Genomic DNA, 21,971 nt, shown 5'->3' with positions numbered 1-21,971 from the left:
CTCCCTCAGCCCTACCAGTCTCTCTCAGCCCAACCAGTCTCTCTCAGCCCCTCAGGTCTCTCTCAGCCCCACCAGTCTCAGCCCCTCCTAAGCAGAGACTGAGTAATAATAAAAAAAGTCAGGATCAGCACCACCACTCCCAGCCCAACCAGTCTTAGCCCCACCAGTCCCAGCCCCACCAATCCCAGTCCCACCAGTCCCAGCCCCACGAGTTCCTTCCAGCCCCATCAGTACGGGTAGACGCGCCCCTGTCATTACCGCCCTCAGCGCGTCGTGACTGCGCTGCACTCCGCTCTGTAACTCTGCACTGTAACTCTTGGTAAGTTTCAGACTTTTACGAATAGGACTATTTTGTTTTGTCTAACTTGTGATCGCTATACTGGGAGGTTTTCTCACACTAAGTTATTACCAGGGGAAATATTCTAAGGGCGAGGCGACCCAGAGTGTATATGAAGCTTCAGCAGAACCGATGACAAAGTCCTGAGTAGATCTGCCTTTACTGTTTTACTACTTTATTGTTCGCATTATTCCAATGAAAATATAGCAAATATAGTTTTTTCCCTACAATATAGAAAGGTTTTTATCGTCATAAAACGTTGACATTATCACTTTATGGGATTGGTGCTTTGACAAGGTTCCCGTTCTCTTGACTTGATCATTAACTTAAGGATGGCTAAGGACCGCGCTCTTCAGAATAAACGTGTTTTGTTTGGTCAGAAACAAGGTTATTTGTTAGTTAACACTAACAGTGACACACTTATCAATAAAAAGCGTCCCCATATTGTCACAGTGCATGACGCCACTCAGCGGGGAGTCCACCGCTGCGCATTGTTGTCGTCATGCAGCTTGGGATGCTTTACAATAGCCTGCCCTGTCATGAGCACACAGAATGGACTGTTTTAATTTCTCTGCCGTGGCAATGTGTTGATAATACGCATCAAGTTATTCTTTCAGCGCAGCTGATGCGTGTAGCTCTGCCAGGGTGCTGTGTCAGTTAACTGTCATTCATTGTCCTCAGCTCAGGCGCAGCACAGTGTTGTGTAAACAGTTACCCTGGCTATTTCACATGATATATGGCCTAACCACTCGACCCACTTTGCTTGTTTCGCAGTACACGCTTGCGGTTGGTTAGAATTCAAATTGTAAGCGTATACATGATTCTCAGCAGTCCTACCACTACTCAAAGTCCTCCCTGTGTCTCAGGTTGCTGGAGTTCCGATGGAGCATCGTAGGATGAACATTTCCCCGGACATCAGGGTCCAGAGAGGCTACGTCCAGCCGCACAGCCGTCCCAGGAGCAGCCCGGACAACTTGTTCGGAGTGAGGGTCCAAATCCAGGGGATCAAAGGCTGTCCCTACGTGGTTATGAACAGCAATGACCAGGAGAGCCTCAGGGATTCACCGGCTCCTCAATCAGAGCAGCAGGGCCAGAGGAGGGCAGGGTCTCTGGACCGGTTCTTAGAAGAAGTACCTGCTAGCCGAGGCCAGGTCACACACTCAGAGTCCAGGGACTCAGGACGAACTGCAGCCTCCAACGCACTTCATTATCAGCGACACCCAGAGCTACTGCGACCTTACGACCCTGAGAGAAACAACCTCAACCTCCTCGTCGCCCCACAGCCCGTCGCAGACCCCCGGGCGTCTCCCTCTCCCCCGGGTCCCTTTCCCACTCAGGGCCCCCAGGCCGTCAGTCCCACTAATAGAGCCCGGATCCCGCTACCTGCCGGGGGTCCGGATCAGGACCACGACGAGCATCACTCTGGAGAACCCGCCTCTCCAGGTAAAGGGGTCCCTGCCAGGTCCCCAAACTCCGTGGAAACAGACACCATCTCCTCGGTGGGCAAGCTGATCGACCGCTTCAACAGCACCCAGCAGAAGAGGGGTCGCTTCGGCCCGCGGAGCAGGGTCAACCTGGAGGACCAGAGGAGGTCTCGCAGCGTGGACGGCAGGAAGAACTCAGACTCCTCCACCTCCTCCTCCTCCTTCTCCTCCAGCAGAGCCTCCTCTCTGAAGGGCGCCCGGTCTGGGACCTTGACCGTGGACGGCGGTCGTCCCCCTGAGGAACCAGGCTCCAGGCCCCTCGGCGGAGGCCCGGGCACACCGCTGACCGGTCGCAGGCAGCAGAGCTCCTCCAGCACCCAGCTCTACCAGGAGCCCCCAGGGAGGGAGTCCTCCCCAGCACCTCCCCAGACCGCCAAACCAGTGCTTAACGGACTGGGACGAGCTTCTCCACCCCGGTCCCAGGCACCCTCAAACCACGTGGAAGAAACCCAGGACAGAGATGCACAGGTAAAGAGTTTCACTACATGTATCAGGAGGATTCCTTGTCCAAAGGCTGTATAAACGTGCTGTTTGGTTCTTAAACAGGTCACTCCTGATCTTCTGAAAGGGCAGAAGGAGGTGTCCGCGGACTCAAATGAAGACACAGCCAAACAGATACTGTACTTCTATCTCAAGGATGGGTGAGTGTTTCAAACATTGGAGTATGCTGTGCATGACATAGTAGACCCAGGAGAATCAAGCTAAAACTTTAGCTAGATCTCTGCTAGCTCTCTAACTAAGCCTGGTGTGGCCTGGGGCTTCCTGTATAGACCTACTGGGCCTGGCTGATACTAGCTCTGGTTCAGATCCCTTTCAGGGGCTCCTCTTGTCCTTTTGCCTTCTCGTCGTCTTCTGATTCCCTCTTCGTAATTACATTCTTAATTACATTCATAATTACATTAGGTAGGAAATAACATTCTCACAACTCACTTAAATATAATGTTTTGTTGACCCACCCGTCACCTCTTGCCCTCCGAGCATTCCAGAAGGAGGATCCTTTCTCTGCAATCCCTTCTTAAAGTCCCTTCCTGTTCCCATTGCATATGGAGGAGGTTCTCTCCTGCCTGTTCAAGGCATTCGTTCTGGGGTGGGGGAGGGGCTGTCAAACCTCATTTGAGTGGGTGCCTGTGATGCCCTTTGAGGCTGAAGTTGTAGTGAATAAAGTCGACTTGACTTGGAGGTGAGGGACATTTGTTATAAATATGAGGGCGAGCCTCCCTTGGCCCTCCCAATGGTGTTGGGTCCTCACACTCTCAGATAAGGGCCGGTGGTTACAGCTGTGTGTGCTCAACGCATTGGATTGGAATCCTGACTATGAACACATTTCCACACTCTTGGTTATAGATGGGCTTTAGTCTCTAGTCGCTTCATTGAGCAAGAATGTAATAATCAAATGATTTTTCACGCTACTGACTCGATAAAAATGGCAGCAATAATAATATTCATGGGAAAAACCTTTGATAAAAGGGACAAATGCATTAACTGTTTCAAAACAACACGACTCGTTGCTCTTTGCAATACGGTGCAAAATTTGTTGATCTACTTTCTCTAAGATCCTTTTAACAGTTATGGCAATACGACTAATGCACAGACTAATGTGATTATGACAGATATTATGAACAGGAGTTAACCCTGGAACTGTGTTTACATTGGTGATTCAGGACGACTGATAACGAGTCCACCACAGAGAAGAAGGTCCACCTGGTGCTGGAGAGGATGAACAAGCTGAAGTGGAAGACAGCGGAAATAGTGGAGAAGGAGGAGAGGGTAAGCTCTGAGGCGTTCCTCTCCCTCATAGAGAGGGGTCTCTCTCTGTGATTCATGCTTCATGTGTTGATTCTCTGTCCTCTAGGATCATACTTCTGGCTCTAAGGATCTGCAGGAAAAACAGACTGCACTGGAATATGAGGTGCATGACTTGAAGAAACAGCTCAAGGTGGAGATTAAGGTACAACAGAGTCTGACCGTTACAGTTGAAAACATGTAAAAACATGAAAGTTTAACTTATTAACTTACTGGATCTTTTGGTCTTTGTGAAGTTGGTCATCTATTTATTTTTTGTATGTTCTGTAGAATGAAAAGCTGTTAGCCAAGGCCTGTGAAACGGCCAGGAATGATAAAAAGAGCATGGCCGAAATGTTGAACAAGGGTGAGTTTGAGCTGTCAAAGCTCCAGGACCGGCTGGCTGAAGTGGAGGCTGACCTTCAGTCCACCATACAAGAGTAAGAGCTTTGTCATTTTAAAACCGATAGAATAAAAACATGTTGTGGTCGTGTTGGTCACCAAAACATACTGAAGTGTGCAGATTTCAGTGTTTCAGTATTCAATGAACAGCATCAAACCTTGATCTTAACAGACAATTGTGTGTTCTGCCCCGGCGTGTCAGGCTGGCCCATCTGAAAGCAGAGCGAGAACGCTCCAAGACGGAGATGAAGGACCTTCAGCACCAACTCTCTGAGATGCACGACGAGCTGGACCAGGCCAAGAACACCGAGGACATCAACGCAGACAAGGAAGTGCTTCTTAAAGTGAGGACCATTTGACTAATAGATATGAAACTTTTAAATCAAGATGAATTTAAGTTAGGGATGGATGGACCAAAAACATAATAGTTGTTCTTACCTTGTGCGGTTTTCATTGTGTCTAGTTCAGTTGATATTAGAAACTAGGTCATGCAGCATGTGGTATTTCTTGTCCCTACTCCAATTTAGATTGCATTCTTTGAATGTTGTCAGCCTCCCTTGTAAGTGTTCGGATAACATTGTAGTCTGCTGTCTGCTAGATGACTCGATGTGTAGTCTGCTAGATGACTGGATGTGTCGTCTGCTAGATGACTGGATGTGTCGTCTGCTAGATGACTGGATGAGTCGTCTGCTAGCTGACTGGATGTGTCGTCTGCTAGATGACTGAATGTGTCGTCTGCTAGATGACTGGATGTGTCGTCTGCTAGATGACTGGATGTGTAGTCTGCTAGATGACTGGATGTGTCATCTGCTAGATGACTGGATGTGTCGTCTGCTAGATGACTGGATGTGTCGTCTGCTAGATGACTAGATGTGTCGTCTGCTAGATGTGTCGTCTGCTAGATGACTGGATGTGTCGTCTGCTAGATGACTGGATGTGTAGTCTGTTGATGAATGGATGTGTCGTCTGCTAGATGACTGGATGTGTCGTCTGCTAGCTGACTGGATGTGTCGTCTGCTAGATGACTGGATGTGTCGTCTGCTAGATGACTGGATGTGTCGTCTGCTAGATGACTGGATGTGTCGTCTGCTAGATGACTGGATGTGTCGTCTGCTAGATGACTGGATGTGTCGTCTGCTAGATGACTGGATGTGTCGTCTGCTAGCTGACTGGATGTGTCGTCTGCTAGATGACTGGATGTGTCGTCTGCTAGCTGACTGGATGTGTCGTCTGCTAGATGACTGGATGTGTAGTCTGATGATGACTGAATGTGTAGTCTGCAGATGACTGGATGTGTAGTCTGTTGATGAATGGATGTGTAGTCTGTTGATGACTCATGTCCCTGTCTCAGGATATGGCCCAGCTGCGGGACGGCTACCAGGAGCTCCTCACGGTTCAGGAGGAGCAGGAAGAGATGCTCCAGCTCAGGGAGGTGGAGCTGGCGGGCCTGAAGGAGGCGCTGAAGGAGGAGGTGGAGAGCCACGAGAGAGGGGTGACCGATCTGAAGGAAGAACACCTGCAGAAGGTTCAGAAGCTCCTCAGAGCGGTGGATAAGGCCAAAGAGGTGACTGAAGGGGTTATTTGGCTCCTTGTTCCAACCCACATGAACAAATTCATTCCATGGAAAAATACCTTTTTTATAACCGCAGTTGTTATTGCGTTGTTTGTGTCTCTGTTGTCAGAGCAATACTCTGCTTGGTCAAGACAAGGCCGAGGCGGAGAGAGACCGGGAAGCGTGCCAAGACAAGTTCAGAGCCATGAGCCAAGAGAGGGGGCACCTGAAGGAGCAGGTGAGGCAGCTGGAGGGCAAGGTTGAGGAGCTTCACCACGCCATCAGGGAGGCCAAGGGCCTGGAGAAACAGCTGGAGCAACGGGCCAACCAGCTGGAGGTAGATGGACCTGAGGAGCACCTTAACCATTAAGGCATTAAGATCTCACTTCTTCGTTCCCATAGGGTGGGTCTGGTCAGGTAAGCTGAGGTGTGCTGTGGTTGTTTTATTGTTGCATTCAGAAAGAGAAGCAGCAGGTTGAACGCACTCTGATGGAAGTGAGGCAGAAGGAGGATCAGATGTCTCAGTCCAACCAGTCCCTCATCACTCGTCTGGAAGATGTCCAGGTACAGGCTGTTCTCAACAACCGCCTCATACCTTGGTTCTGCACATTAAGGAATTAGTTAGTTAGTAACTGTTTTTCCATTTAGTGATTAGTTTATCATTTTTGAACATTGATGAAAATCTTATTTTTATGTCATTGAAATCAAAGTACAAATGTGTGCTGCTTGATCCTTCTGAATTGTGAATGTTGGATTCATGGATCGTTATTAAATGAATGCTATAGTTCTTTCGGCTTGTGTAATTTGGGATTGAGGTTGCTTTTATATTTTAAAAGAAACCTCAGCTCAACCTCAATTGCTTCATCTAAAGTACCGAGCTGTTAGCTTATCTCTGTCCTTTGTCGGCAGATTGAGCTGACCAAACTGAACCATGAGCATCGAGAGCTGAAGGACAAGCTCAGGGAGGAGAAAAGCCAGGTGCTGGAGCTCTGGAGGACCCGGCAGGAGCTGGAGGAGGAGAGGAAGACCCAGGACCGCACGGTGGAGCAGATGCAGAAGAAGGTGAGAGAGTGGCCGCCCAGTGGGAGCTACCAGTAGTCTGTCTCAGTGGGAGAGAGCTTTACCCTCATTGAAATAATGAAGCTCAACCTGCCAATGAGTATTCAAAGAGAATGCACTATTATGAGTTGATAAGGAGAGAAGCACAACATTTAAATGTATATAATGTATAACCATGCTTCTTTGATGTATCTAAGAATACACTTAAGAGTTTGGATAAAGAATCACATGAAAGTGACAGGAACTTCACCTTCAAACACACCACAGTGTGAGTGACTCCTTTGGCAAAACTTTGAGTACACAGTTCATTCATCGTATATGGCACAGGTGTTTGTTGAAAAGGTGTTCATAACGCCTATTTCCTGAGCGGGTAGCTTGCTAAAATCACCTGGCTATTGATCCAAAGAAGGCAAAACATATATAAGCTGAAAACAACATCATACAGCCCTGATATTCAGAAGCTCTACAATGACATTCAGGAACAAAAATCCTGTGAAACTGGATGAGAAAGGTAGATAATCTCATTCATTATAGCAAGTGGTAACTGAGTTAATATTGTTTTTTGCTCATGCAGGCCCCAAGTGTTGCTGGGAATCAATGCAACACGACTACTTAGCACTGAACTGGACAGTCACAAAAGTGTTTTTATTTTAAAGCAGTGTTAGGCTGATATTTTCTATGATGCAATGATATTCATTTCATTTGCAGAAACATGGACTGAATCCAAAGAGCTAGGCCTACTCAAATTCAACCTTCAAAACCTGATAGTTGACTTTTCCTTCATTCCTGCCTCATTTCTTGTTAGATGTAACATCCACTAAAATAATAATAATAATAGATTACATTTATATAGCGCTTTTCTCACACTCAAAGCGCTTAAATGCTTGTTTTGTAGCCTATGGTTTATTGCAATTGCATGTATTCATTGCATAAATACAATTGTTGTATATGCCTATACAGGCTATTTAATTGCTAAAGTGGCAAAATAACCTATTACAACAAATATGCGGTCCCATACAACTATCCACACCCCATTTGGATGGGGTGTGGATATCTTTGTAAAGGGTCATTTTTTTGGCCCTTTACAAAGGGGTCGGCAACCAAAAAAGTTTGCCTACCCCTGTGCTAGTGTGACTTAAATGGCAGCTTTAATGGTGACCTGGGCTACTTTCTGATGTTTGGCTTTCATCAAACATCAGAAAGAACAGACCCTGTTCCTCGTTGCTTTAGTATGACGTTGTTTAGTTACTGTGAGTAAAGTGCAGAGCACCTCTGCTTTATGAAAGTTATGTTGACTTCATAATTCAATCCATTCCCAAAGACCTATCCAAAAAGTAATTAAAGACATTTTAAGGGCTAATATTCCGCTTATAAGACTTAAGACTGTTTGTAGAGTATTTAAGACCCCTGTGTACATGTTCCAAAGCTCTCTCAGTAACATGTAAACCGGAAGGCTCAGTCCTATATCTCTCTACAACCAAGTGTTCTCTTGTGCCCGGGCCGTGACGGGGACAGATGAGCAGCATCATGGGCGAGTGCGAGGTCTCCACGGAGAAGCTCCAGCAGCAGGTCAACGAGGCGCGGGAGAGGAGCCAGAGGGAGCTTGCCGAGCTCAGGAGACAGCTGGAGGAGAAGGGAGTGGAGCTGGACAAGTGCAGACTCACTGCCAAGAAGCTACAGGAAGAGGTGCGCCCTGCGAACCCTCTGAATCCCCACAGCGCCGGCAGGAAGTGGGCTAGCACACTTCCTGTAGAATGTACACCAAAGCTCGGTTGGATAGATTAGGTTTGAGCGAGCAGAAGAATAGTATGGAAAACTGCCAAAATAGTGGATGAAATAGCATTCCACATGACGTGGGGAGTAGGAAAATATGCAGGCTACATATGAAGATAAGATAATAATACGATATCTGTGCCAAAGTCAAGTATTTAAAGTATTTTTTTGTGTACTGGCTTTCATACCTGTCCACTGAACAGGATTGAAAGGTGTTTTGCGTTCTACACCCCTCTGAACTGAATGGGATTGAACTGTGTAGTGTGTGTTGTTGTGGTCCAGCTGCTGTCTCTGGAGAAGGACATGCAGCAGAGTCGCCGGGAGCACCAGGAGGCCCAGGGGAGGAGCAGGCAGCTGGAGCAGAAGGTGGAGGAGCTGGAGAAGAGAGACCTGGCCACACTGGACAACCACCAGCAACAGGTCAAACTCATGGAGGTAGAGGCCATGGAACTCACACACACAAACACGCACGCACGCACGCACGCACGCACGCACGCACGCACGCACGCACGCACGCACGCACACACACACACACACACACACACACACACACACACACACACACACACACACACACACACACACACACACACACACACACACACAGACGGACGGGGTTCGATTCTCTCCCCAAACACAAGATCTTTCCTCCTTTATTTCCTCAGGCCGGGGATAATATCTATTATTTTATAATTGTGGTGGGGAGTAAGCAATCGTGTGTAAGTAATTGTGTGTGTTGGAAAAAGCATGTTTTTGTGCTAATCTAAATGTTATATGTATTATAGCATGAGAATCTTGAACCTTTTGGATCAATCACTGTGATCGATATTTAATAAGGTTGCAACAAACGTACAATGGTTTTGTGTATTGAAACACGTCTCCTTCCCTCCCCCCCCTGCGTGATTCTGAACGGATTTGTCTGCAATCCTAAACGTCTGATTGTTAATTCCTTGTGTCACGCCAATCGAAGGATAGAAATGCGTGTTCCGGGTATTTGATACCTACGGCACCACATTCATTCTGCACGGCTCATAAGAGGAAGTCTGCTAATCAGTAAGATCCCGCAAGTAATTCTGAACAGACTTTTGCCATTCAAACAACTAACAATTCGTTTTCTTATAAACAGCCAACTAAGAAGACGTCAGTTTTAAACGGGGCTGGGGTGTGTGGACGCCAATGGGACGGCCCGGCCAGACTCAGTTCATGGGTTCGGGTCCGGTCAGGCTTGTTGTGTTTGGCCCGATTCAAGCCCTGGCACACAAACAAACACACACTCACACACACACATGCTCTCTCACACACACACATACACATAGACACAAACACACACACAAACACAAACCGATAATTAAACCCAACAGAGTGTAAACTTGTGATGTGGAGCCAAGGGGAACAAATCTACTTATATTTTTAATTCAATAGTTCTAAGCCTACTCACACAACCCTCTGTAATTCAGAACAGTTGGAGACGCTTTCACACGACTCAAGCTTCTCACAGGCAGTGAAGGAAGGTCGTGAAGTTTTACACGTAGATGGTGATGATGTGAGACGGGGTGACGCAAAGCTTCCTGGAAGGGTTCATTTGTCCCTGCAGTCATGTGTGCCTTTCTAAAACAGCCCTCGCTGCTGAATAGGCGTCTCACCACCTGTGTGACGGGCTGATGACACAACACAGAGCTGTCATCACTGTTTACTCTGGGTTCAGCCCCATGTTTACTGTTAGGAAGTCACCAGACCTGTCTCAACACAGCTAGGATTACCTTGGAAAACCAACCAACCTATACTATATTATATACTGTAGTATAGCTAATATTACTTGAAACAATATATTTGATGTAATACAATACAAGATTTTTAAATATGATATTCATATATATTTGTATTCATCAAATACATCCCCACCCCCCCTTCAGAGACGGATCGGCCAATTGGAAGAGGATCTGACTGAGGAGAGGAGCAGCGCAGACCGCCTCATGGACCGAGTGGAAAAGAGCAAGGAACAGGTCCAGAGACATTATATTACACTGTATATTATTATATTATATATTATATTATATTATATTATATTATATTAGAACAGGTCCAGAGACATTATATTACACTGTATATTATTATATTATATATTATATTATATTATATTAGAACAGGTCCAGAGACATTATATTACACTGTATATTATTATATTATATATTATATTATATTATATTATATTATATTAGAACAGGTCCAGAGACATTATATTACACTGTATATTATTATATTATAGATTATATATTCAATTATATTAGAACAGGTCCAGAGAGATTATATTACACTGTATATTATTGTATTATATTATAGATTATAGATTATATTGTATATATTATATTATATATTATATTAGAACAGGTTCATAGATATTATAATACACTATATATTATTATAATCTATTATATATTATATTTTATTATATTATATTAGCGCAGGTCATAGATTATAGATTATATAACACTATATATGATTTTATTATATTATATAAATAGTATTTTATAACAGGTTCATGGATATTATATTACAATAAATATTTTTAGATATTATATTATATTACATTAGAACAGGTTCAGACGCACCCTGCATTAGATATTATATTACACTATATATTATATATTATATTTATATATTATATTATGTTACATGTAATATTAGAACGTCACACACATGGTTATATTATATATTATATTATATTATATTAGGAAATCACACACGCAGAATCAAATGCAGGCCCAAAGGCCTCTGAGCTGGCTCATCAATGCCAGATAGTAAAATATGTTTTACATATATTGTTTTGTTGTTTTGTTTGTACATATAGTTTGGTTCTAGAGTTATCACTTTCAAAGCTGTACTCATAAATGTTAACCCCAGCATGTTATACTGGGAGCGTGAGTTCAAAGAGCTGGAGAGGTGGTGCAGGCAGGATGTCAGGATGTCTGCTGAACAAACAGAGAGACAGCGCTGCTGTTAGAAGCGAGCCTTCACCGGGCCTCTCTGCGCTATTAGAGAATGAAGTCCTCCAATCCCCTGTCTGATGTGGGACACCCAACCAAACACAATATCCCTAACCAATATGTGTTCCTTCCGTGTGAAAAACCTTAGGTTTAGCCTGATGTGGTTTGTGATTAAGGGGCTTACCGGGGCGCTGATGAAACATTGGATTAAATGGCGGTTCACCTACGTGTTGTCTTAACAGATGGACCAGATAAGAACAGAAGTCCAGCAGGAGCGAGCTGCCAGGCAGGACCTGGAGTGTGACAAGATGGGCCTGGAGAGACAGGTACGGCCAACCCAGGACCAATTTACTACTGTAGGGCTGGGGGGTTGAATCCAGTGGGAAATACTGTGTCCCAATAACAGGTCAGAAGTTTAAAATCCAACTACAGATACTCATCGCTCATATTGAACAGATTTTATTGTGCTATTTCAGTCAAACTTAACATGTTCGTCTGAATGCGGCTGTGTTTATATGCAAAAACGACAACTTCATGACGGAATGACATCACACCTCAGCATGGCTTACGAAGCACCTTTGGGTCCCCGGTATCAGCCATCCCTGAATGACTGCGTCGTTATGGTGATCCACACTGCTGGGCGTCATGAGAGAGATGTGTGCGTCCCCATCCAGAACAAGGACCTGAAGAGCAGAGTGGGCCACCTGGAGGGGGTGCGGGGGGTCAACCAGCAGGACTCAGTGGTCTCGAGGCTCACCAGCCGCATCCAGGACCTGGAGGACCGGCTGCAGGGGGAGAAGAGGTGGGCGCACGCACACACACACCCACACGCACGCAAGCGCACGCGCACGCCGCACGCAAGCGCACGCGCACGCCGCACGCACACACACACACACACACACACACACACACACACACACACACACACACACACAGAAACACCCTCCCCACGCCCACACCCCCACGTCGAAAAGTCACGGCCTGTAAACACACTTTATGGGACATGCTTGGCATAATCGAACATAATCGATGCAATGCCTTTCATGTGTGTGTGTGTGTGTGTGTGTGTGTGTGTGTGTGTGTGCGTGTGTGTGTCCCCAGAGACAACAACACCCTGCAACAAGCAAACCGCAAACTGGAGCGCAAGATGAGGGAGATGAAGATGCAGGTGGACGAAGAGAACGTCTCTCTGCAGAACCAGCGGGACCAGGTGAGCCATGTTAGAGAAGCGTTTAACCACCAACCGTCACCACTGAGCACCAGGCCTGCTGGATGCATGTTGCTGACGCTTTTATCCAAAGCGACTTACAACCATTCATTCACGCATTCAAACACCGACAGCGGAGTCAACCACGCAGGGCGACAGACATCTCTTAGGAGCAGTCAGGGTGAGGCGTCTTGTTCAGGGGCACCTCGACACTCACCAAACGAATCAAACGATCAACCCTCCGGTTGCCAGAAAACCCGCTCTACCTCCTGAGCTACTGCCGCCACAGTAGCAGAGTCCTGGGGTCGGCCCCCAGGGGTGTGTGTGCTGAGGCTTTGGTGACGCAGCGTGTCTCCTGCAGCTCACCCAGAGGCTGAAGACGGCCAAGAGGCAGATGGACGAGGCGGAGGAGGAGATCGAGCGGCTGGAGAACGCCAAGAAGAAGCTGCAGAGAGACCTGGATGAGCAGCTGGAGGCCAACGAGCAGCTCCACGGGCACCTGGGCACGCTGAGGTGAGCTGCATGCACGCACACTCACTCACAGACGCTGAGGTGAGCCGCACGCGCACACACACGCTGAGGTGACCCACAAACACGCACGCACACGCTGAGGGGACCCCTAGCACGCACACACGCACGCTGAGGGGACCCCTAGCACGCACACACGCACGCTGAGGGGACCCCTAGCACGCACACACGCACGCTGAGGTGAACCGCATGCACGCACACACGCACGCACACACACACACACACACACGCTGAGGTGACCCGCACACACGCACGCGCACCCTGAGGTGACCCCGCACGCACGCACACAAACACACACACACACAAACACACACCAGCACATAAACACACACACACGCCAGTACACACACACGCGCGCGCGCGCGCTAAGGTGACCCAACACACACGCACACACACACAGGGACACTGCTTTCCGGCCCACTGTACATGGGTTTACAGTTAGCATTAGCACATTAGCACTATGGTAAGGGTGTTGTATTATAATCCGATGTTCTTGTTGTTATCTGGGTGCAGGCAGAAGAAGATATCATCTCAGCTGTCGGTGGTTGACGATGACGGAGACGACCTGGATGACTTGGTGTCTGACTGAGATCTGGACAGAACTCAGGACTATTAAGAGACACTTGACTGACATGATCTTAACCGTTATGCATAATAATGTTCCCTTAAAGGCACCCAGTGCAACTTTATGTAAACATTCAATGAAAAATAAACATTCAATTTCTAGTCTTTTTTACACGTAGTAAGTTTCAATAACTCCATACCATTACATATCGACATTCAAGGAGCAAAGATGAGACGTCGTTGTGTGGTGAGAACTGATAGAAAATCGTAAACAACAACAATCGCCGGTGGGGAGAAGCCATTTTTCCATTGACTGGAAGCCTGCTTTATTTATTGTAGGTTACAAAAAATAAAGAAAATGGCGGCATTGTTGTTGTTATCGATTTTGTATCAGTTCTCACCACACAACGACGTCTCATCTTTGCTGCTTAAATGTCGGTATGTAATGGTATGGAGTTATTGAAACTTACTACGTGTAAAAAAGACGAGAAATTGAATGTTTATTTTTAAGCCTCGAAAGTTGCACTGGGTGCCTTTAACTCGTGAGTGACTTTAACTTTGGAGGCAGTATCTCCCCAACACTGGCCCCTAGTGGCCGCGTCTTTAACCACGGCCTTCCAGTGCCGTACAGACTCACTGGTCTGGACCAACAGTGACACAAGCTGCAAAGCTGTTTGTAGCTATGCCTTTTCTCTCATGTACTTTGAACGTTTTATATGTATACACTAAATTATTATATTAATGTCTGAGGTAAAATGGTACATGTTGCCAATAAAAGTACTAAACTAAAATAGTCATTGTGCATTGGATACACAACGAAATTTGTTTGTGCAACCACTAACAAAAGTGCAGTTGTGCTGGGTGGAGGGTAGGAGTGTAGTGTGATTATTAAGTTCTGTGATGGCCCTGGGGATGAAACTGTTCTGCAGTCTGGAGGTGCGGGCTGTAGTGGCCCGGTAGCGCCTGCCAGAGGGTAGCAGGGTGAAGAGATGGTTTGCGGGGTGAGTCTCATCCTTTAAAATGCCACATGCTCGGCGGAGGCAGCGCGTCCTAAAGATGTCATCCAGGGGAGGCAGTGGAAGTCCAACTATTCTCTCAGCAGACCTTATGACCCGACTGAGGGATTTCCTGTCCTTTTCTGTGCAGTTGACGTACCATGCAGTGATGCAGAGTCTAACTCTGTTTAGTCTAACTCTGTTCAGTCTAACTCTGTTTAGTCTAACTCTGTTCAGTCTAACTCTGTTTAGTCTAACTCTGTTCAGTGACAGTCTAACTCTGTTTAGTGAAAATATCCTATTACAAGAGCCATCATGATCGTCCAACTGAAATTTTTTTGCTTGCAATAATAATGGAAAGGTGCCTTTTAATTAATTAATTAATATACACTGAATAAGCAGTCGATAGGGATGAATTTTCCTACTTGTTGGTCGTTATAAATGCTCGACCCGGATTAGTTGGGATCAGTTGGGACTGAGTTGGGTTCATGGATCAATCTTCCCTGCTGAATGGTTGGAGGGGTTTGGGCGGGGGGAGGGGGTTCACATCCTGGAATAACTGGTCGTCCTGACAGCGGCTGACCCAGTGGTGCAGGGAATCACAGCAGGAGACAATATGAGGAGACACTGTGTTCTCAAACATGGGATACTTAAGGAATTCCTGGCGGAGTTCCTGGGGACCTTCGTCTTGGTGGTGAGTACCGGATGCTCCTTCTTCATGCTCACCCTCTTTTTGCTGGCAGACAAGAAATTACTTTATTTACCATGGGAAAGAACTTATCTAATGAGCATGAATCACAGTTTTGTATCCCAACTGCTTCAACGAAAACATATTACCATGTTAATAAGTAGTAAATATAATTTAAGTGTGCTTTCCTAAACAGAAAGTTATATAATTTATTTAAAAACATAAAAAACTAAATTCTAGTACGATGGAAATACATTAAACATGCGATCATTAAAATGGGGTTTAAAATGAGTTAAATGAATAAGTGTGCCTCCTGTGCATAGCTGAACAGGGCAGGCCTACGCTACTGTATTTTGTTATATTTTATAACATTGTCATAATGGTGGTACTTGGGGAGCCAAATATTTTCTGAGGTGGTATGCGGTATAAAGAGTTTGGACCCTGGTGGTGTAGATAGCGTGAAGCAGAGCTGACCCTGGTGGTGTAGAGAGCGTGATGCAGGCCCTGACCCTGGTGGTGTAGAGAGCGTGATGCAGGCCCTGACCCTGGTGGTGTAGAGAGCGTGATGCAGGCCCTGACCCTGGTGGTGTAGAGAGCGTGAGGCAGGCCCTGACCCTGGTGGTGTAGAGAGCGTGAGGCAGGCCCTGACCCTGGTGGTGTAGAGAGCGTGAGGCAGGCCCTGACCCTGGTGGTGTAGAGAGCGTGAGGCAGGCCCTGACCCTGGTGGTGTAGAGAGCCTGATGCAGGCCCTGACCCTGGTGGTGTAGAGAGCGTGATGCAGGCCCTTGTCCTGGTGTGTGTTGCAGCTGTTTGGCTGCGGCGCCGCGGCCCAGACGGCCCTCAGCAGGAACACCCTGGGCGAGCCGCTCACCGTGCACATCGGCTTCTCCCTGGGCCTCACCATGGCCTGCTACGTGGCGGGGGGAGTCTCAGGTAAATATGCACACCCATAAACAAATGGAAAGTACGTCTATACAGAGAGAGTGTCCATGAGTTATTAGTGTGTCAACGGGAACTTGTGTTTCTGGCTGAGCTGTCCGCCGTCCAGGGATCTCGTGTGAGGAGAGCGCTGAGCTCCAGCTCAGAGTCGCTGCATGACAGACGGCCATCGATTACAATCTGCTGTGCTGCGCGGACATAGCATCAGCCCCATGGAGGTCAAACCCCCTCAGGCGCCGCATGTACCGCAAACACTATCGATCGCTGGGCTACTACCGTATCCCTGCCGCTGGAAACACTCTGCTCAGAAAGAGCCAACCAAGGTTCTCATTTCGTCAGCCACGTCAAAGCAATGCAGTCCGATTTACAAACGCACATAGCCCCCCCCCCCCCGAACACATGGGTATCCAATGGCGTTCTGCGGCAATTTGACAATGATTGTATAATGCAGACCCACTTGTCTCTGTTGCTGCTGTGTCAAGTTAAGGGGGGGGGGGGGCGCATCTCTGACTGACCCGCCCAACCAGGGATCTGCTCCCCTTCTGGTCCTCCTCTGCTCCTCGTAAAAGAGACATCCACCTATGTGACGACAGGCTGATGGCGGAGGTCTCTCCCCCCCCCCCCCTCTGCTTCGTTGTGTCCCCAGGGGGTCATGTGAACCCGGCCGTCTCGCTGGCCATGGTGGTCCTTGGCAAGCTCAAGATCTGGAAGTTCCCCGTTTACGTCCTCGCACAGTTCCTGGGTGCCTTTGCCGGGGCGGCAGCCGTGTTCGGCTTATACTACGGTGATGTTTGTGTCCTGACGTGACGCACGCACACACACACGCGCACGCACACACACATTAAACAGCTGTTTTTTCACAGACTCACCCGACCGTTTGCAATGGTAAAAAAAACCAACCATCTCAAATGTGACTTATAACTGCTGAACAAACAGTCGAGGATGTACGATTCGTAGAGTTCATCTGTCCCTCCTGATCTCCCTAGACGTCACCAGTCTGTTTAACTACCAGCCCCTCCAATATGTGTGGTGGGATTTCTAATAACAACTTATCTAATTCACTTCAACTAGCTAAAAGCAAGAGGAATCGGAGAGTCCAGGTCAAGTATAGATGGAGAGTTTATTGCCACCCGCAAACGAGAGAGAACCATGCCGAATGGTATTCGCGAATACACACTCCTGAATGACACCCGTACAGCTCCTTATATCCCCAATTCTTACACAATACAAAGTTGGACTTTCATCAAATATTGATGTGCATAGAATGTTTTTCTGGGTCATACTGTGTGAATGTCAGCCTATTCTCATGTCTTCTGAATCCCAATGTGACCTTAGAACATATATTATCCTTAACAGAGATGATGCACACGTGTGAATGTAAGCATTGTCTTCAGAGAGTACATCAAAATGGGAGTAGACTGGACTCTCTCACTGATGTCACATAACATCTAGGCTAAAGGTGATCAGCTCTTTTCCACTATTAAAGTATATATATATGATATGTAGGCCTAATAAAAATCATAGTTTAACATAGAATGTAAGGTTAATTTCTACCACATATGCACACAAGGATCTACTCCCCTTGTGCTGACCTGCTGGCCTGTTCCTCTGTCCTGTCGTGATGTTTCCAGACGCCTTCATGGACTTCACCAGTGGGATCCTGTCAGTGACCGGCATCAACGCCACAGGTCACATCTTCGCCTCCTACCCTGGACGACACCTGTCAATCCTGGGCGGCTTCCTCGATCAGGTGAGCCCAGACGGCCGTAGACCACCTGTTCTGCTCCAGTCTAACTCTGTTCAGTCTAACTCTGTTCAGTCTAACTCTGTTCAGTCTAACTCTGTTTAGTCTAACTCTTCTGTTCAGTCTAACTCTGTTCAGTCTAACTCTGTTCAGTCTAACTCTGTTCAGTCTAGTTCTGTTCAGTCTAGCTCTGTTTAGTCTAGCTCTGTTCAGTCTAGCTCTGTTTAGTCTAGCTCTGTTTAGCCCAGCCCTGGTCAGTCTAACTCTGTTCAGTCTTACTCTGTTCAGTCTAACTCTGTTCAGCCTACTCTGTTTAGTCTAGCTCAGTTCAGTCTAACTCTGTTCAGTATAACTCATTTAGTCTGACTCTGTTTAGTCTTACTCTGTTTAGTCTAACTCTGTTTAGTCTAACTCTGTTTAGCCTAACTGTGAGTGTTTAGAAAACTATGTCTAATGCAAATTGATTGATCTACTTTGTTTGAGAGCACCTCTTACTGTGCTTTGCTGTCAAATGACCCAATTTCCTCGGGATCATTGCTGGGTCAAATCTATATGCATGGCAGAAAGCACTGTTTTCAGTTTAGGTAGAGTAATCATCCAGAAATAATATGTATAGTGGAAACTCTGTGTTGTTAATTACAACGAATCAATTCCTTCTAGAAAGCTACTAAAACAAGCCCCAATCTGTTGGTCCATGTATCAGTTGTTACCACTATTGCTCTGCCTGTCTCTGGGATGTCAATGAAGTCACATTTCTGGAAGTTGAACGTGGTCACCAATGCGTACCATAACCCTAACCCTAACCCTGACCCCTCCAGGTCATCGGGACCGGGATGCTCGTGGTGTGCATCCTGGCCATCGTCGACGGGGGGAACATCGGAGCCCCTAAGGGCGTGGAGCCGCTGGCCATAGGCCTCATCGTCATGGCCATCTCTGTGTCCATGGGGCTCAACTGTGGCTACCCCGTGAACCCGGCCCGCGACCTGGGCCCGCGCCTCTTCACAGCCGTGGCCGGCTGGGGCATGGAGGTCTTCAGGTAGGCCTCCTGTCCTCACCAGAGCTGGGTCAGAGGGAGCCTCCACACAACACTGTTTTATCACAGACCAAAGTACTCGGTCTGCAACTGCAACATCCCAGCACACACATAAGCAGTATAGGTACTATATCATAATCATTTAGAATTGAGACCCGTTATCAGTGATTTAACCAGTCCTTATTTGGACGTGTTTATTTAAGACGAGGATGGTTTCAAATGCGATAGCCCCAGATTTCCCCGTTCTATAAAACTACCTTCTTTCTAAAAGCTCAACGCTGACAGTGAAACCTTGTTCTACCGTCACTCTCATTACTTCACAACGGATCCTATTAGCACGATTGATCTTTCCGGAACCCTCCCACAAAGGACCCTTGACTCTGCAGCATCTAGCAGATCCTGGGTGTTGCATAAGGTTACACAGCAGCACTCCATGCCTGGAAGAGACCCAGAGTAAGCGGCCTGCAGGCCAGGGGTCTTCACCAACCTGCCAGCCTCTCCATCACTTTGGGTTTATTCCTACATGATGCTTTCTGCATTCAGTCGCTGATATCTGGTGTGAGTTCAAGCAGGGAGACATTAGGGTTTTTAACCTACATTTCTTCCACCCAAGAAATCAACTTACAGGGAATTAAATTACAGATGAATTCTAGGAGCAGGTAGGGGGTGAGGCCGCCTGATCACTGACGGCTACAGAGGAAGTCTCTGGAATCCAGGAGTCAGACACCCTAACCTCCCTTTCCCTGTCCCCAGCACCGGCGACTACTGGTGGTGGATCCCAGTGGCCGGGCCCCTGGTGGGGGGCCTGGTTGGTGCGGCCCTCTACTACCTGCTCATTGAGCTCCACCACCCCCAGCAGCCCCCCCCCTCGAGCCCCGAGGAGCCGGAGAAGACCCCGGAAGAGGAGGAGGAGGAGGAGGAAGATGAGGAAGACGACAGTCTCAAGGACAAATATGAGATGATCGCCATGAGCTAAGAAGTGTTGCTATCATATAACATCATACCATGATGACATAACATGATGACCTTACATTATAACATACCATTAACCATTACTAAGATGATCACCATGAGTTTGGCAATAACATCACATAATAACATAATGGTCATGTAATATATGTAACATGAAAAAGAACATGACCATGAGCAAAATGTTGTAGCATTTACATAGGAACATCAATTTACATCCTAACGTATTAACATACCATGACAAAGTAGCATGATAACATTATAATGTTACTAAGATGATTACCATGAGCTAAACGGTTTTGCAATAACATAACATCATAACATGCCATTATAACATAGCATAATAAAATACCATCGTGACATAACATAATAACATACCATTATAACATTACAATCTAGAGATGATCGCCATGACCTTAATGGTGTGGGTATAACATAACATTAGAACATTAACTTATACCATAACATATTAACATAACATAACACCACAACATACAATTATAACATACCATGATAACATAACACCACAACATAACAACATAACATAACACCACAACAAAGCATCATAACATACCATTGTAACATAACATATTAACATAGCATTATAATGACACAACATCTAAGACAAGCGTCTTAGAGTACCATATTAAGCGCTATATAAATTTCATTTATTATTATTATTATTATTATTATTATTATTAACATCATATTATAGAATAACCAAGATGAATGCCATGAGCTACACGATGTGGCTAACATAATATCACACAATAACATTACTTCGTACCATACCATAATATTATATCATAACAAATAAACACAACGTCACAACATAACTGTGATGATCACCATGAGTTGGACAGTATGGCTATAACATAACACCATAAGAGACCATTATAACATAACATTATAACACACAACATCACACCATGACATCATACCGAGGTTTATTGCCATGGGTTAAACATTGTGACCATACATAATAACATAGCATTATAACATAACATAACTGAGATGATCACCATGAGCTAAATGGTGTTGCTTTAACATAACATCATAACCTACCATTATCACATAACATAATAACATACCATTATAACATCATACCCTAGTTGATGACCATGAGCTGAACAGCATTGCTTTAAAATAACACCATAATATATACCATAAAACATAACATAATAACATGACATAACTGAGATGATCTAGACAGTGAGTCTATAACATGACCCCATAACATCATAACATACCATAATAACATAATATAATAACATAACCTCATAACATCAAACCTAAGCTGATCCCCACTGAACATTGTGGCTATAACCATAACAGTATTTTATCATAAAATGATAACATTATAAAATAACATTATAACATAACTTGGCCTATCTTGCTAACATAACTATGGTCACACACTGCTTTCTTAACATGCTCTCCAGTTCTAAATCTGTGTGAGTTTATTTTCAGTTACTGACGATTGCGCAAACTTTCAACAAGAAGTGCAGAAAATACATTTTCAAGACAAAAGTCTGCAACAAAAATGTTGGCTCTATTCATACTCCTTTTGTTTTTCAATCTCAGAAAAGTCCTGAATGTCTATTATTTAAGAAGATTTGTGTTGTAAATACTGTCTTGTAAATAAGAGTGATATGTGGAATAGCCTGCACTAGAGTGCACTAGATTTGAGAGCAGTCATTTTCTGAAACATGAATGTGGTTCCTATGTTATGCTCATCTTGTTAATATGTGATATTTAGGACTGTAGTGCTCTATTTACTTGCATGCCCTTTTCTCTGTTGTGGTTAATCATTTAAAAAATAATTCCCTGACGAGTTCTACCCTAAAGATTAATTAAAGAGAAATTAGTTTATTCTTTTAAATATGTCATACGTCAAATCATGGGCCCCATTGACCATAGCCTTACTAATA

General features: G+C 45.8%; 2 protein-coding genes across 3 annotated transcripts; both read left to right on the top strand.

Moving 5' to 3' along the window:
* The first annotated feature begins 172 nt into the window (after window positions 1–172).
* Window positions 173–14,463, top strand: LOC132464767 (cingulin-like protein 1). Of its 2 annotated transcripts, none has more exons than XM_060061325.1 (19): window positions 173–319; window positions 1,204–2,289; window positions 2,395–2,462; window positions 3,483–3,588; window positions 3,674–3,769; window positions 3,895–4,043; window positions 4,208–4,349; window positions 5,357–5,569; window positions 5,688–5,894; window positions 6,017–6,121; window positions 6,467–6,619; window positions 8,132–8,302; window positions 8,672–8,824; window positions 10,303–10,392; window positions 11,616–11,699; window positions 12,048–12,175; window positions 12,475–12,583; window positions 12,942–13,093; window positions 13,622–14,463. In XM_060061325.1, exons 2-19 carry the CDS (start codon window positions 1,219–1,221, stop codon window positions 13,695–13,697), a joined length of 3,273 nt encoding a protein of 1,090 aa, XP_059917308.1. In that variant the 5' UTR covers window positions 173–319; window positions 1,204–1,218; the 3' UTR covers window positions 13,698–14,463. The 2 variants fall into 2 exon arrangements, with proteins under 2 accessions (XP_059917308.1, XP_059917307.1); XM_060061324.1 differs by having other exon boundaries at window positions 2,368–2,462.
* A 479-nt stretch (window positions 14,464–14,942) lies between these two features.
* On the top strand, window positions 14,943–20,863 carry LOC132464772 (aquaporin-9-like). The gene is made up of 6 exons (XM_060061330.1): window positions 14,943–15,361; window positions 16,162–16,288; window positions 16,941–17,078; window positions 17,926–18,044; window positions 18,857–19,074; window positions 19,825–20,863. The coding sequence occupies exons 1-6, from the start codon at window positions 15,284–15,286 to the stop codon at window positions 20,045–20,047; spliced, it is 903 nt and encodes a 300-aa protein (XP_059917313.1). The 5' UTR covers window positions 14,943–15,283; the 3' UTR covers window positions 20,048–20,863.
* The last annotated feature ends 1,108 nt before the right edge of the window (window positions 20,864–21,971 follow it).

This window comes from Gadus macrocephalus, chromosome 9 (genome assembly GCF_031168955.1).
Source record: "Gadus macrocephalus chromosome 9, ASM3116895v1".
Classification (NCBI taxonomy): Eukaryota; Metazoa; Chordata; class Actinopteri; order Gadiformes; family Gadidae; genus Gadus; species Gadus macrocephalus.
Note: the sequence above shows the minus strand (reverse complement) of the source record. Positions and strands in the feature narration are given on the sequence as shown.

Excerpts from the sequence above, each read along its gene's own strand:
- LOC132464767 (XM_060061324.1), top strand. The coding sequence starts at position 1,219 with ATGGAGCATCGTAGGATGAACATTTCCCCGGACATCAGGGTCCAGAGA. Across the intron at positions 3,589-3,673 it reads TAGTGGAGAAGGAGGAGAGG|GATCATACTTCTGGCTCTAA; the intron begins GTAAGCTCTGAG and ends TCTGTCCTCTAG. Across the intron at positions 6,620-8,131 it reads TGGAGCAGATGCAGAAGAAG|ATGAGCAGCATCATGGGCGA; the intron begins GTGAGAGAGTGG and ends TGACGGGGACAG.
- LOC132464772 (XM_060061330.1), top strand. The coding sequence starts at position 15,284 with ATGAGGAGACACTGTGTTCTCAAACATGGGATACTTAAGGAATTCCTG. Across the intron at positions 15,362-16,161 it reads TGGGGACCTTCGTCTTGGTG|CTGTTTGGCTGCGGCGCCGC; the intron begins GTGAGTACCGGA and ends TGTGTGTTGCAG. Across the intron at positions 19,075-19,824 it reads TGGGGCATGGAGGTCTTCAG|CACCGGCGACTACTGGTGGT; the intron begins GTAGGCCTCCTG and ends CCCTGTCCCCAG.